The sequence below is a fragment of the Myotis daubentonii genome, chromosome 11, assembly GCF_963259705.1.
Source record: "Myotis daubentonii chromosome 11, mMyoDau2.1, whole genome shotgun sequence".
In the NCBI taxonomy this organism is placed as follows: Eukaryota; Metazoa; Chordata; class Mammalia; order Chiroptera; family Vespertilionidae; genus Myotis; species Myotis daubentonii.
The window spans coordinates 54,458,765-54,475,748 of record NC_081850.1 but is presented as its reverse complement, the minus strand read 5'-3'; the positions used below and the strand labels follow the sequence as shown (position 1 = coordinate 54,475,748).

Here is a 16,984-nt window from a genome sequence, read left to right as displayed (position 1 = left end):
CCCAGATGAACCTATCTGATTTTGAAGCAGAAATTGAGACTAGTATTTATCTAAATTCTCATCTCTAATCCATTCTTCATGTTGCTGACTGATCTTTTTAGATGAAATGATCCAGGCCCTGCCACCTTTACTCTCATCTCTAGCTAAAACTGCCTGCCCAGTCACTGCCCTCAGCACAAGGACTTCCATCCTGGAGCCGCCTGGCCTTGACCCATGCAGAGGTCCTCTGCCCGTACACCGCACCCTGCCGATTCACTCATTAATTCCCGCTGAGGACTTGAGAGTAAGATCAGCTGCCACTTTAGAGAATACAGCCCACACTTGCAGGACTAAGTCAGGTCCCCCTTTTAAATGTTCTATTGCTATCACATCCCTGTTTTAACTATATGGTGATTATTGTATGCTTTTTCCCCCTTTCCAATGCCAGCTCCATAAGGCAGGGATTCTGCTCTAGATTTCAGTGTTTCAAGTGCCTGGCAGGTGACTGACACCTGATAGGTATAAATATTTCTCTAGGAATCAGAGTGAAGGGACACGTGGCTATTCAGGATCACAGCATTCTGTAACAGCCTGTCTGACCTTCATTCCTTGAGGGGTCATGGAGGTTTAGGAAAGGATGTTTACACTGCTCAGGCTGCCATAACGAAATACCATAGAGTGGATGGCTTAAACAACAGACATTTCTCTCAGTTCCGGAGGCTGGGAAGTCCAAGATGAAGGTGCTGGCAGATTTGACTCCTGGTGAGAGGCCTCTTCTTAGTGTGCAGACTTCTCACTGTGCCCTCTCATGGCAGAGAGATCCTCATGACCTCATTTACACCTCATTGCCTCTCAAAGGCCTCATTTCTAAATACCATCACATTGAGGGTTTCAACCTATTAGCTTTCTGGGTGGCACAAACACGAAGTCCGTAACATTTATGAGCTAAATGACTGGTGAGTTCTTGATTTTCCTTTTTAACACTGGCAGCTATCCTTTCATCTGAGAAATGTGTAGCCAATTTGAGACCAAAAGAAAAGTTCCTGCATGCATCAAGATTGCGTGTATGTCCAGGCACTCCATTTTCCTTATCCCTTCTGGCACTGTAACTTGTAGAACTAAGCCTAATGAAGGTGATGAAGGGCAAGAAGAACGTTTTAATCATCAACAATAAAACTAGTCATGATTAGTCAGCAGTTAGTTGCTGGTACAGAGCACACCACACAAGGGAAATAAATTCATTTAGTTACAAGGGTCAAGTAATGGGTGGCTCCTGGCCTAGAGCTTTCTCTTGGGTAAAAAGAAGCTTCAGAACTTCCCTTAATCCTTCTAGTTTTCTGGGAAAATCATTTAAGAAAGAAATGTACAGGGTTTTTGGGCTCTTCACTCCTCACTCCACTAGGAAAGAGGCATAGTTTCAAGTAGGAAAAAGTGGGTATGTATGGGAACTAAAGACTTTTCTTTGGTAATCTGTGTGTAAAATATGAAGGTAAAGAGGAAAGAAGTTAAGTGAGGGCCTGAACTTGGAGATGTAATAGGTGTGAGGCCTTGAGAAAGCTAAGGCGAAGTCCAAGAGGATGAAAACTTCGTGGTGGCGCTTTGGGGCTCTTCAAAGCTTCTGCAGCTCAGGGCCCAGGGGCAGGAATGCATGTTGGGTTTGTGTCTGGGGGCAATGCTAACTATCTACTAATTTCAATTTGTGCCTTTTATTGTTTATTTTTTATTTGTTTAGCAAATTTGCCAACATTTGGTCAGTACTATAAAACTGCCCTTACTTAAAGACAAATCATTTTGAATTATAAGATTCTAGACTTGTGGAAATAGAGCATTGGGTGCCTGAGACAAGTTCCAAAGTAAAAATTTAAACCTCCCTTGATGCCCCAGTGACTCCAGGCTAAATTAGGTCTGTGCATGTGGTGACTGTCTCAACCTGCTCTCCCATGGTGTGCTGTGTCCTTCAAGACACAATGTCTTTGTATCCACAGACTAGAGAGTCTCACATCTGCTCAATGAATGACTCAAAATCTGATCCCAGATGTTGTCTTTATCACTATTACTTTCCCTGTTTCAGAGACACTTTTTCTAAGAATTTGTTGTGTTGTTTTTTTTTTTTTAAAAAAGATGTATTTTGATTTATTTCACAGATGAAGGGAGAGAGATAATCATTGATTGGCTGTCTCCTCCACGCCCTCCAATGGGGATGGAGCTCACAACTTGGGCATGTGCCTTGATTGGGAATCAAACTGTGATCTGGTTTACAGGTCAACACTCAACCACCGAGCCACGCCAGCCAGGCTAAGAATGTGTCTTTTAAAAACATCATGGGGAATGCATAATGTATGATTCCATTCATATGACATTCAGACAACTCTATGGTGGGGGGAAAAAAACACCTGGCTGCTTCTGGGAGGGATGGGGAAGGGACTTACCTGGGAAGGGTCATGAGGGGACTTTCTGGGGTGATGGTGGTACTGTAATCTACGTATATTGATACAGGTTTGGGCAAATGTATACAAGTGTATACATTTGTATAAACTTAGAGGGCATGCCATTAATATTTGTGGGCATCAATGAAATTTTTCAACAAAAGAAAAAATACTGAACTTTAGTTAATGATATGTATTGCTGAGGATTTTTAGAAGGATGTGTACAGATATCTGTAATTTATTCAAAATACATAAAAATTAAGATGGATGGAGTATTTGATAAAACAAGCATAGTAAAATGTTAATGGTAGAATCTTGGTAAACAGATGTTCACTGTAAAATTCTTTCAACTTTGCTGTATGTTTGAACATTTTTATAATAAAATGTTGAGAAAAATCATTTGGGGGTTTATCACAATATTTGGTATTACTGATATATTGAGAGATTGAGTTTAGTTCTTTTAGTTTAGTTATTCTTAGTATACCCCTCACAGGTTGTGACAGGGCTGGTGGGTAAAATAGAGCCTAATCAATTTATTTCTTATTGAGACTACCCCAGAGGTGAGGAATCTACTGACCCCTTTGAGGGACCAGGGTAGGGATCATGATTTTCCTGCCAATACTCTGCGACTTTCAATAAATGCCAGGAAATCCTTCTTTTAATTATATACATTTATTAATTATATACACGCACAAAAATACTATCCTATATAAATAAAAAGCTAATATGCTAATTAGACCAAACACCTGAACGACCTTCCAGATGACCGGGGCTGTGAGGGCCGAGCCCCTTGCACAAATTTCATGCATCGGTCCTCTAGTTAGGTAATAACTGCTTAATAAATACAATGTATTCAGAATAGATCTGATACTTTGTATTGAACTTTTAAAAAGTAATTCTTTCACAATGAAATTTGGATCCTTCCTTTTCCCCAAAGACTAGCCTTTTAAAGTGAAAGCTTTTGCAAGTTAATTTTAATGCAGCAATCTAGTGTACCCATAATTTAAATGGAAACAGCTATTTCCTATAGAAAGGTTAAGAAGCATCTTGAGTTGTCTCTGCCATGGTTAGTTCGTTCCTTTTCTGGTGGCTGCAGCTCTGCCCAGCTCACACCAGAGAGGGGCATTACTGTAGCAGTGCTCCTCTTTCTGAGTTAGAAGACAAGCCACAGGGCACCAGTCTGTTCCTGAGAAGGTAAGACGATCTTAGCTTAACTCGCTGCTCAGTAACTTCAATATCATATTAAATTAGGAAAGTCTTAGCTCTCACTGAAGGACTGCCAAACTGACAATGTACTAAATAGTGTAGTTGATGGGATGCACGTTGTCCATCTATAATATCAACCTCCGAAGTTAAGATCTTCTCTAAAATGGCTTTATCTACATAAAGATCCGTGGGATCTGGCATCCATGAGAAATCCAAACTCTACATTTTCAATATCCATAGTTCTCAAACTGTGGTTTCCAGAACTATAGCAGCCACAGGGAATGGGTGAGCAATGCAAAATGGGGGCTCTCACCACAAACCTATGAAATCAGAAAGTCTGGATGGGGTCCCAGCAGTCTGTCTTAAGAAGCCCTCCAGGTGCCTTGAACACATGCTAGACTGAGCACCACTTTTCCTGTCTTCTGTCAGAAGGAAGGGTCTGGAAGAAAACTCAGTGAACATTAATTTGTTGTTTTAACCACTAAGTCCCTGGTAATTTGTTACATCAGAAATAGGAAACTAGCCCAGCCAGTGTGGCTGAGTGTTTGAACATCGCCCTATGAACCAGGAGGTCACGATTCGATTCCTGGTCAGAGCACATGCCTGGGTTGTGGGCTTGGTCCCCAGTGGGGGTTGTGCAAGAGGCAGCCAATCAACGATTCTCTCATCATTGATGTTTCTATCTCTTCCTCTCCCTTCCTCTCTGAAATCAATAAAAATATATTTTAAAAAAGGAATAGTAAACTAATATAAGTTGTTGATTCATTAGTATAAATGCATGCCAAATAATCATTTCCTGTTAAATTTAAAAAAATCTATTTTTAAATAGTCCATATCATGTCAGTCATTGGAATAACTGAAATAATTAGTGCTGTGGTTAGTTAAATCAGTTTATCTAAATGGTTAATTTCACAAAATAATTGAAAGGAATTTATTCTATTTTTCTCAATGGCTTACCAAAAAAGTGAGTGTACCAAATTTGATTATCATTTTTCTAGTGAATTAAAGTGGTATGGTGAAATGAACCACTAATCACCCTGTTAAATAATATTAAAAAATTATTCTTAGGGAACACTGAAAAAAAAATAGCATGTTCTAATTTGTCTACATGAGAAGCAATTACTGTACATAGCTTGACAAACAAAAGTAGAATTTTGTCAACTATGCTTTCTATTTATATGAATATTATTTTCACTGAATAAAGAACTAATTTATGAAACTCTACAAAACATTCATATTGAATAAATGTGTAAATGAACAGATGTGAATGGATCAGATCTTAATAAATGTGTTTTCAGTGTAAAATGCCAGTTCTGTGTTTAGAACAGTGATCTTCACAAAACAAAATTGCATGTACAGTGGAAGCACAAGGTGATCCCTGGAAGGGACTGAGTTTTTTAATGTTATATTTTAAAAATTTCCTTTATCTCTATACATGTTTTATAATGTACATATAGATCTGTACAATAGTATATGCATATATATAATTTATAAATAATCAAAATTTAGAGTGTATTCTCCAATTTTTTCTGATAGGGCTACATGATTGAGAAAGTTTAGACTTTCACCAACAAGAACCACCAAATCCCTGCCTCTGCCAGAGTATTATGCCTGATTCTGGTCTAAAGATGAACACCTAAGCGATTTAAACAAAAGTTTTCAAACTACCGCTAAATGCCACTTTGCCAATCAACCTTTTAAACAGGTTAGCCACACACAAAAAGTGTGTCAAGTGTTTCAAAGTAGCATTTATTTTTTAAAAGCACATTATGAGGTAGACTTATGCTAAAATATTCAGTGCATATATTAATAAAAGATTAAAACCTTAAAATTGTATATAGGTATGTAATTAGATAATAAATTCATCTATAACTCTACATTCATCCATTTGAAAAACTCAAAACAATTCAATTGAATAAAAACACACACAAAAAATCAATTGAAAAGGTGAAAGCCAATTACATGTTTAGAAAGCTTTCCTAATTCTTAAATGAAAAACATTTGATCTTTTAAAAAGTTTGTTGGGAAGGGAGTACTTCTGTTTTAATTTTAAATTTTGTAAGTTTTTTTTATTAAATCATGCACTATGGCTAGTTCAATGAATGTGAAAAGATAATATCATTCTTACTAGAGGCCCGGTGCATGAATTCGTGCACCAGTGGGGTCCCTCGGCCTGGCCTGAGAGATCAGGCCGAAACCAGCTCTTCGACATCCCCCGAGGGGTCCCGGATTGCAAGAGGGCACAGGCCAGGCCGAGGGACCCCATCAGTGCACCATCAGGGCTGGGGAGGGACTGCAGAAGGGCTCCAGGGCGTGTCCAGCCCTGTCTCACCCAGTCCCAATCAGCCAGACCCCGGCAGCAGCTAAACTACGGGTTGGAGCATCTGCCCCCTGGTGGTCAGTGCACATCATAGCTAGCAGTTGAGCAGCCTTAGCATATCATTAGCATATCATGCTTTGATTGGTTGAATGGTCGACAGGTTGACCAGACACCTAGCATATTAGGCTTTTATTATATAGGATCATTTTGTTTCCATTATATCAAAATGATCATATCCAAGCCAGGCCAGCTACATAATGTATGAGCCCAGTGCACAATAAAAATGTGGGTCCCCTGTTGAAAAAATTAAGAATTTCAACATGGCTTTAGCCAAGCATTAAACCAAGCACGGGACCTTTCTCAGTGCAGAGCCGTATATGCCTGCACAGATCACTCGCCCTGCATTGAAGTCTGTTTCAGCTGCACCTATGGAATATGAAAACCTTAGTCCCTTGGGTCCCTAGTACTGGACTAAGCATATGGTAGGGATTCAAATGTTTGTTGAATGAAATACTGAGTCTTAAACTTGCAGTTTTCCAGATCAATGAGTTGGCATAGTTTTTCTGACCACAGGTATGACTCTGATGCACATAGTGTGTTCACTGTGATAATAAATGATGAATTCCTTTAGTGCTGAATAATTCTGGCTTCATGGGAATTTGAGGCCGCATATGGTGAAGGTTAATTTGATTCATTCAACAACCATTTATGAAGCAACTACTCTGTCAGATCCTGTACAAGAACACAAGAATAAATAAGACAGTCCCTGCCCTCAGGGAGCTTACAGTCTAGCATAAGAACTACAGCACTTCAGAGCCCACTGAGAAAACTTCCTGGTGTCTAGTATATTGTATAGGGCATTCCAAATTTCCTGAATATGTGAATCTAAAAGTTACCAGAAAGCACAGTTTGGAAATAGATATAGTGAATTAAAAAAAAAAATTCAAATATTCCATTTTTAAGGTTAAAAACTATGAAAAGTGAGGAAGAAACTTAGGAAAGCTGAAAATTCTATTTTAAATACGTTAGACCAGATTTAAATTTAAAAATTATTTTATTACCTCTGGGTGACATTTTTATTTATAGTGACATTATTACACATACATATAGGATCTGTGTGTATGTGAGATGTGTTCCTTGGAACTTTGATAAAACCCATATTACTACCGCTTATTCATTTATAACTAAAGAGAGCAGAATACTGGTACATTTGAGACTTTCCTTTTGATAATCATTTCTATTATCATTTGAATGGGAGAAATTCTTAGGAATCATCTTTAGAGTATAAATTTTGGTACAATCTTATTCTGCAATGAGACTAAACTGTGTCTTTGTAACAACATGTGATAATTTAAGCATATATTTTAATAGTTATTTAATGGCATAAAAAATACTCTTAAGTCTATCTGGGTTTAATTTTGTTTTCCCCTCTGTATTCTTCTTTTTTCTTAAAAGCATGAAAGACCCCTGTGCAAATACAGAGCCTTTGTTGTTGCTTTGCTATTCTTTGGTACATTGCTGTTTGTTCCTTAATCTAGCAACACCCTTCGCTTGAAGTATTTTACTTAGTGGCAACTGAAAAAAAGAAACACTAGGTTAGGCCTTTAACTGGAAATTTATATTATCCAGAAGGTTTTTGTGAACCTGTCAGAAAGGTGGTAAACAACCAAAAGAGCCATCTCAAAGTCTGTGTACCCAGAGCTTGCCCAGATCTGCAGACACTAAGCAGGCCTGGTTATCTCATGTTCCAGCTCATAACATGAACACGGCACATTAGAAGAAGTGGGGAATCTTTTAGAGGCAGGCATATAGATAGTGTGGAAGGAGACAGAATAAACTGCTTAGCAGATATAAAACATTTTTAAATTAAAAACAAAACACCAGCAATCTGAGGCAAACGATTACATATACCTCAGGGCTGAGGGAATCACTTTATAATAATTGATATTAACTCATATTTGTTATAGCCCTTTACATTTTATGAATTATTTTATATACATCAGAGCTCACTGAATATTTGTAATGATACATGAATATAACTTTTACTTTTCATCATGAAAAAGTGAATTATACTGAGCATGCTGTTTAAGAAGAAGGCAGGGAGACATACTAACATATTTGAAAGACATCAAAAAGAATTACAAGTTTTAAATTTTGGCACTTAAGAGATATGCATTAGTTATCCAAAAATTCATATATATGCTTTATGACCAACAGAGTTTATTACGTAATGAAATTTCATAGCTCTCTGTCACTGCTGGTCACTAAATGGGGATGATTGTCATTAGTAAGTTATCAGAATACTTCTCTTACTAAACACAAGCTTAACAGGTATTTATGGATGCCAATACCATATATTCTGACAAATTGGGAAACATTAGGCTTTTAAAAGATTCTCAGAATATTTTTCCTACACTGCACTTTCTAGCAAACAAAACTTTAATACTAATAGTATAATGTGATCTTGGTTCTAGACAGAAATGGGGAACGTGTGATCTACCTTTTCCTTGTTTTTCTAAAATTTTTGGTATAGCTTCTTCTCAGGATGTAACAAGCAGAAATGACAAAATATACATGTTCTTTGGGATTCTGAGGAAAAAGACCACACACGTCTTCAAAAGATTAAAATAGAGATCTCATCTGCTTTAGCCACTTCATTTTCACAATTGAAAATAAGGAACTACTATGCATTTGATGTTCCTAAACTCATTCAACATAGCATTGCCTTAAAGATACTGTTCTGCAGAAAGCTTTTTAAAACCAAAGTATAGTTTATACTACACTTCCCAGTAATTATACTATGTTACCAATTATAATACGTTTACCAAGTATCATGAATAAAAATGACTAAATAAAATTTAGAGTAAAAAACACTACATTTGATTTTACACTGTAAATGAAATGGGACCTTTTAATTATAAGATGTAATTTCCTCTAATAGTATACCATTCCTGAAGACTTTTAATTCCTTAATATCGCTGGTGACTTTTTGATCATGACCATACCTCAAAGAGAACGAAGGTTCTCTTTGCTGGCTGTTAATTTTTACATTAACAGCCCATTTCATCCGTGCGGCTCTATTTTTTTTTTTTAATAAGGCTATTTATCCTCTATTTTTCTTTATTTTACAGTTACATGTCTTGCTTGAGGTTTTTTAGTTAGGAATGGACTGTATGTATGCTCTGCAGTTTATAGTATTAATTCTAATGGAAACTATTAATCTTGTAAATGTTCTTTTATGTGGTGCAGAAGGTAAGCCAGCTCTGTAATAAAGAACTTCCAGAGGATGCAAAACAAGTAAATTAACCAGCCAGTTTACCATCCTTTACCAACCAAAGGGCACAATGGGAGGGTAATAAGCATAGGCTTTGGACTAAAACAGACCAGGGTTTGAATCCCAGTGATGCCACCCAGCTCTGTGACTTAAGGCAAATCACTTAAATTTTCTGACCCTCCATTTCCTCCAAAGTAAATTGGTACTCCTCTACCTACCTTGTAAGGTTTCTGTGAGGATTAGTAGTAAAGTATGTCCATTATTTGACACGTGATAGATGCTCTACAGTTGTTAAACAATCATGACTGAAGTTTAGAGCTGGGCAATATGTGTGCCCAGTATCTGACATGGAACTCTCTCCAAAGGTGATACAATTTATGGAAACTTCTTTTGATTATCAATACAATTGTTACACTTAGTAGCTTATTTTTAATGTTAACATTAAGTGTTTTTGCCTCAAAAACTTCCTTTTAAGTGTTTTTTTTTTTTTTTTTTTTTAGTTTATGTCAAACCTGTGTTTCCACTGTACTTTGTCATAATTTTTTTGATGATGAAAAAATTTCCAAATTTTAAACATCCATGGTAAATTGATCTAATTTTAAAAATTTGTCCTAGGGCCAACATTGTTCCAAGTGAGATGTAACCTTTATACATGTGTGAATGGCTGTATGGTAGGTCCTACAAAAAAAAACAAAAACAGTCATTTTTATTCATGTATTTGGGTTGCTTAAACATTTCTATAAAATTTAAAATACTTTTCTTCATATGGCTGGAATTCTCAGCATCTACTCCCATGCCTTCCTTTTTCCAATGTCTTAGCCAGTTTAAGGGTATTCACAATAATACAAATTAAAGACAAAATAAAGTGTTCATAGGCATTGTTTTAACAGACAGCATAATACAGTAGAAATTGCCCTGAGCAAGGAATTAGGAGACTTGAATTCGAGTCCTGGCTCTGCCACTAATTTTTTAGGATAACCTTAGGCAAGTCACTTCTCTCATTCCTTAAAAAATGAAATTGAGTTCACTTTATGTTATTTTCTACCTCTAAAATTGCTTTCATTTACTTATTATTAAAAAATAATCAAAACACCTTCTGGGAGTTGTGTTAAGCACCTGATGGGTACAAAAGTATTTACTGATGTTGAAGGTAGTGTTTTATAAATAGTGATCCAGGGGCCATCTGAATAAAGGTTACTTGGTGTTCCTGTTAAAATACAGATTCCTGTCTTCTCCCTGGCAGAATCAGAATCTCCTAAGGTAAGGGCATTTTCTGTATTTTTCACAAGCTCCTCAATGATTATAATGTACCCTAATGTTTGAGAGCAACTGGCTTAAGAGAATGTTATCTAAGAGGGAAAAAGCCAGCATGTGACTTAAATTACTCTAGCTTCTGGCAAACCCCTTCTGAACACCAAACCATTCAAAGTGGAGGAGACTAAAGGAAAGCCCCTTACTTCAGCAGAGCAGTCAGCCTTGGGCTTAAGCCCTGCTATATGCTTTTTACTTGCTCTGCTCCATAACAAAACACAACAAAAGGTCTTCATATCAGCTCGGTCTTGACATCCAAGCCACTGACTACCACATTTATGCCAACAGCTTGAAGAGGACAGCAGTTCTCCTCTCACTAATGCTAAGAGTTGACCTTGTGCCATCTAGCTCATGAAAGAAATATGAGTAAAACCCATCTCTTTACTCTCGATTCCCCCTCCACCCCAATACTATAACATGTCATCCTGTGTGATTCAAATAATCTGGCAGAGAAAACAGAATATCGGAGACACGCTGTCCTCATCACTCTGTGGTCAGATAGTGTACTAATCCAATAAATAAATTCTCTTCTAAACAACAGAAACAACCAAAGCTCATTCCTTCTCCCCTCTTCCTCCCTAATGCTGTTGACAGGAACAAAATACCAAGTAAGGACACATGCTAGAGATTTTAAAATTCATACAAGTAAATTACAAAGAGAGGTGATAATATTTTTTCTAGAATGTCACAACAAAACCCTATGTATAATTTTAACAGGAAGCTTAAAAGACATTTTGTTGAAAGACTATCCAAGAGTTATGAGAATAATGCCATTATCTGTGCTCGTTATTGAGAAACATAACAGCAACTTTAAAAGACCAAATATACTGGTAAGGGAAGATGAAATTTCTTTTTCAACAATCAGTATGCCAACATCAAACGTTTGGGTTTTATTCTAGTGTCACAGATTTCTTCTAACCCAACCAAAACTCCTGCTAAATGTCCACAAAATTCACACCAAAATCAAAAAAGAAAAAAGAAACTCTACAAGAGCTAACATGCAAAATAACCAGAACTGGGGTTCAGTGGCACAGATCAGCAGGAGCTGAGGAATGCTGCACAAGATGCTGCTGCATAGAGTCTAACTTGGCAATGCCCCTATGATGCTGGACGACCAAGTCCTCAGGTCACAGGTGTGTTCATAAGAATCAGGATCTTGACCCAAACTTTTAAGATCGTCTAAAAAAGAAAATACTTCACCTCAATTGAAGCAATTTATATGTCAAACACCAGAAGAGTTGCTTATTTTGTTGTAAGTTGTGCCTAAAACTTTGGCTGATACAAAGAAACCCGTCCACTAAGGCACCCTGAGGCAATCTGACAATGTGTTGGGGAGAACTTTGTCGTCAGTACAACATCTTTATGAGAGTACAGAGAACGGATCACCCGCAAGGGACTGGCTTCTTTGGGCAAACAGTCAATAAGTTCACTGCACTGTTTGTCAAATCCCAACAATCGAATCCCATAGGCATGTGGGGAAGAAACCATTCGCCCATCAGGGCTGAAGCAAAGTTCTTTGATATAACCCCTGCCTACATTGGCTTCTTCAATGTAATGAGTCAGTCGTAGAGAACAGCGTGGTGAGACAGGTCGTACCGGAACTCCTTCTTGGAATTCATAGACACAAGTCCACTAGGGAGAGAGGAGAGGGACAAACCAAAGTTATAGAGCCTCAAATAGTGCTACAGATATTCTTTAAAAAACACACAACTCAACAGAATGCTAAAGCCACAGAACTGTAAGAAATCATTTAGATGAATGCTACCCCTCTTGCAACTAATGAACTTGTAGCCTTGTACCCTATCTTCATAAGCTAGGGTTATTCTGTACTGTGATGCTTTAAAGCCTTTTATTCATAGAGGCCAGTGTGACTTCTGTAGTAATAATTCCCTTTTCTGAAATTAACAATTTTAATATTTAAAAATTCAAGGGTTAAGACAGTCAAGCCCTAGAATACCTCCCCTACACGTTTCAATGGCTCTCTTCTCTCCTTTTCTCAGTTGCAGATTCTAGAGCTAGTGAGATTCCTCAAGGACTCCTGCTTTTCTTTCTTTCTTTAATATACTTTATTGATTTTTTACAGAGAGGAAGGGAGAGAGAGAGTTAGAAACATCGATGAGAGACAAACATTGATCAGCTGCCTCCTGCACACCCCCTACTGGGAATGTGCCCGCAACCAAGGTACATGCCCTTGACCGGAATCGAACCTGGGACCCTTCAATCCGCAGGCCGATGCTCTATCCACTGAGCCAAACCGGTTAGGGCAAGGACTCCTGCTTTTCAGAGTGCTGAAAATCATAAGGTCATATAAGACCTTTTCCCCTAGTCTCAGTTTAGTTCCTTCCTTTTCCAAAGTTTCCCCTGGTTTTTAAAAGAGAAAATTATTATACTCAACTGGCTTAGCAAAACCTCACAGTTAGCCAGCTTAGCTGAAACATCTCAGTCTTATGTTTACTATATAAAGGGCTTTTTATGATGAGATGAAGGAGAAAAGAATTTAAAAGCTGATCATTGCTTTAAAGTACTCCCCAGCTTGCCACACCCAGGCCAGAGGGGAGGGAGAAGGGGTTCAAGCACACATGGCATTTTGTTCAGTTGGCCCTGTTGAAGGTGGAGTCCTGCTGCCCGTACCTCCTGATCATCAGTGTTGCTTGAGCACCGAAGAAGAGTGGCCCAGCCTTTTGGGTGCAGCTGTAAAGATGTGATGCAGTTTCCACGGTCTCTCTCACCAGGAACTTTAGGGGTTAAGACTTCAAGACTATTTCGTGGTGAAACTCCTGAGATACAAGAAAATTAGAATGTGGGATTTGTATTATCAAAGAACTAAGGCAGGTTTTCAAAGCTTGATTTTTGTAGGTGGTGAATACACAATACAATATACAGATAATGTATTATAGAATTGTACACCTAAAGCCTATATAGTTTTATTAACCAACTAGAGGCCCGGTACACAAAAATTTGTGCACTGGGGGGTGGGGGGGGGGTCCCTCAGCCTGGCCTGTGCCCTCTCGCAGTCTGGGATCCCTCGGGGGATGTCCACTTCCCAGAGGGAAGCAGGCCTCAGCTGCAGTCGGACATCCTTAGCGCTGCTGAGGAGGCGGGACAGGCTCCCACCACCACTGCTGTACTGGCAGCCATCAGCCTGGCTTGTGGCTGAGCAGAGCTCCCCCCTGTGAGAGTGCACTGACCACCAGAGGGCAGCTCCTGCATTGAGCATCTGCCCCCTGGTGGTCAGTGTGTGTCATAGTGACCAGTCATTCCCAGTCTTTCTGCTGTTAGGGTCAATTTGCATATCACCCTTTTATTATATAGGATTCAATAAAAAAGTAAAAAAAATACTTTAAAAAATAAATATTTCTTAAAAAGCTTTGATTTCTAAAAAAAAAAAAGCTTTGATTTCTGTCAGCCAGCCACTATGCCTTCATTCCTTTATCTGCATTATGCTACCACATGTAAAAAAAAAAACACACCACAGTGCCCTCAATGTACGGAGTATGTCTTTGGGGTGAGGATATGGGGAAAGGGTATGACTAGAACTAAAGAATCCAAGTTCCTATAGCAAGAATCACCAATGACCTAAAGCTAATGCATTAAAACTAACTAGAGGTCCATTTGATTTGGATTATATCTCAGAAAGCTCTTCATTTAAGTAAAATCAAAGTTATGTGACATGAGAGGAATCTGGAAAAGTAAAAGATAATAATTCTCATCTCAGAAGATTTGGTTCAGAGAAGGAAATACTTGGAAGCCATGAAGACTGCCATTATATAAATAAAAGGCTATGTGTACAAGGAGAGGGACTTATGGCCACCAAGGACAGTACTGTAAACAAAAACAGATGTATAATTTTGGAGGCGAGGGAGGACACTCACTCAGAAGCATGTCAAAACAAGGGGTGGGAGACACTGCCAATCATACATACTCCTGGTACTCTGGTCTGGCCCATCATTTCCTTCTACGTAGGTCTAAGGCAAGTGACTGCTGCAGAGAGCCATTGTTACTACTGGGGATACGTCATCTGCCTCGGATATGTGGAGAACCACTTGTACAGACATTGTGAGAAAGCAGCTTAAAAGTGTAATATCAAGAGAAATATTTCAACACTTCTCTTCCTGTGGAAGGAGTTCCTTTGAAGATAATGAGCTCCTTCTGTCAAACCCTTTGCAAACTGTTTCTCAAAAAAGATGTACCTTCTTTTAAAAGATTCCCTTTAGACTACTAGCATTGATGGGAACCTGTGACACTCCAAATTACACTGTTACAACCAAATTATACCTAAATAATTATTTCACATGTGATTAAACTTTAATTTTCGAGAAAAACAAATCCCTATTTCCAGAATTAATTTTGAAAATCTGTAACAAAAGCAGAAAATAAACCCATTCTAAATAGCTAACTAGTGGTTTCCAAGCTGTGCTCCTTGGAGGTTCCTCAACAGCTGGCAAAAGGCGGGGAACCACCTAGAAACCAAGGTAGAGATGGGGTAGGTCAAGGGCTTCCCTAATTTCACCTGAACCAGAGTTATTCCACTTTTATTTGTGCTAAATCCCTAAGAATCCACAGCAAATTTCATGTCAAAAATAGTTTTAATCCTGAAATAAGTTTGAAGGCCTCTGCTCTTTACAGCCATCATATCTGCCAAGTATGATGCTAACATATGCTGACACCTCAAGACCCAGGGTTTCCAACATTCAGAGCAACCTTACCTCTAAGCCCACCTTCTCTCTTTCCACTCCTAAATTTTCTTGTTCTCTCTGCCCAGGCTCCCAATACATCATCTCTTCTCCCAGATGTAACTTTTCATATCATACAACTGCTATATAGTTTTGTTTTGGTGTTTACCAAAGTAACAAGCAAGCTTGTGAACTATTCTTCTTAAATTTTCTCTTTTCTCATGGACGGTTTAGTTAATCAATAAAGATTTTTTTCAGTGGTTATTAAGAGCTTTTGATTGGCCTGGCTGGCATGGTTGAGCATCAATCTATGAACCAGGAGGTCAGGGTTGGATTCCTGGTCAGGGCACATGCCCGGGTTTGTGGGCTCAATCCCCAGTGGGGGGCTTGCAGGAACAGCCGATCAGTGACTCTCTCATTATTGATGTTTCCCTCTCTCTCCCTCTCCTTTCCTCTCTGAAATCAATTAAAAAAATAAAAGCCTTGGCTTGTTTCCCATAGCCAAGGAAGAAGGAGAAGAACCGGCAGAACCTGTAAAAGAAGTTTCTGCTACAAATTAAAGAAGAAATGCTACACATCTGGGCATAAATCTCTAAATTTAAGAGGAAGAGTTTTTAACCTTAAAGTGAAACATCAGTCTTCAGTATCCAGAAGAAAGTGGATAAAGCTATAGGTTAGGTTAGGAAGGGTGCTCAAACCATTCTACTCACATAAATAAGCATGCAAAATAACCAAGTATGCATTTATCAAGCACTTAAAAGGTGAGGCCTCCTAGGGAAAACACAAATTACAAATCTAATGAATAATCCTTTCCAAAAATAGCTAGATAGGAAACATGCTTATCAGCAAAAGGTGACCCCAAATTACAAAAAAACTGTGTCTGGCTATCAGTCTATAAAGAGGACAAACAAAACGTGCTATAAGAGTTTAGATGTGAATTAGTTTGGAGAGGGACTGTAGGTGAAATCTGATGGGGAGAAAGCATTTCAATTAGAAGATGGAAGGGACAGGCTACGCAGCTAGCTCTGCCAGACTGGCTGCGGGAAAACGGGGAAAAGCAGAACAGGACCAGATTGTAGCTCGCTTTGTCCCACCAGCCCTCTGAGCCTGTCCGGCATTGCTCAGAGAAGGAAATGGCAGATAAAAAGTCTACTGGGCTGAAACCAGATGACTTTCACAAGCACCTAATAAACATATCCTCTTATATTTATACAGCACTGTCACATGCGTAATCTCACTTAATTTCCATAGTAACCTTGATTGGGATCTGTATTTCCCAACTACTTCCTCTCCAAACTACACAAAGCCAAGTCCAGGAAATAAAATCTAAGTTTAAACTACAACTACAACTTAAGCCCAAGATACTCAAACCCAGAGACCCTGTTAGCTTTTTGAAAAGGATAACTGAGGGGGGCAAGGAACAGCCTCATCTTTTTTGGCTAATTTTATGGATTAAAGAAACCAAAGAAAGCTACTTGGTAGAATCACTTGTTGCAAGATTATAACATCCAACTTTTCACCTACCTTCTCTTTGCGAGGCTCGTGACATGTGTTTCTCGGAAGATGAATTAGAATCACTATGATGACAAGGTGAACCAGAAACTCTAGGACCAGATGAACTTGATGAAGTGGTCAGATCTTAAAAATACAAAAAGTTCTGACAATACACCTAGCAAAGCTTTGGTGATATCTTTTAACTTTTTAATCAGCTACTTGAGCCATACTATTAAAATCCATCTGAAATATGGCAAGTACATGTCCACTTAAAACTGGTTTATTATAATTAAGATTAAGA

The 16,984-nt window shown here is 38.4% G+C and overlaps 1 protein-coding gene across 4 annotated transcripts in view; it reads right to left on the bottom strand.

Annotated features, from left to right (window-relative positions):
* The window catches only part of DCAF10 (DDB1 and CUL4 associated factor 10), a 60,668-nt gene continuing 43,684 nt past the window's right edge, over window positions 1–16,984 (bottom strand). For 2 of the 4 annotated variants that reach the window (XM_059657375.1, XM_059657373.1), the window contains 3 exons: window positions 16,714–16,827; window positions 13,148–13,293; window positions 1–12,148 (listed from right to left, as the gene is read on the bottom strand). In XM_059657375.1, the coding sequence (XP_059513358.1) occupies window positions 11,780–12,148; window positions 13,148–13,293; window positions 16,714–16,827 (629 nt within the window). In that variant the 3' untranslated portion in view covers window positions 1–11,779. Of the gene's footprint in view, window positions 12,149–13,095; window positions 13,294–16,713; window positions 16,828–16,984 lie in introns of all 4 variants that reach the window. The other 2 variants (XM_059657376.1, XM_059657374.1) reach the window with 2 other exon arrangements.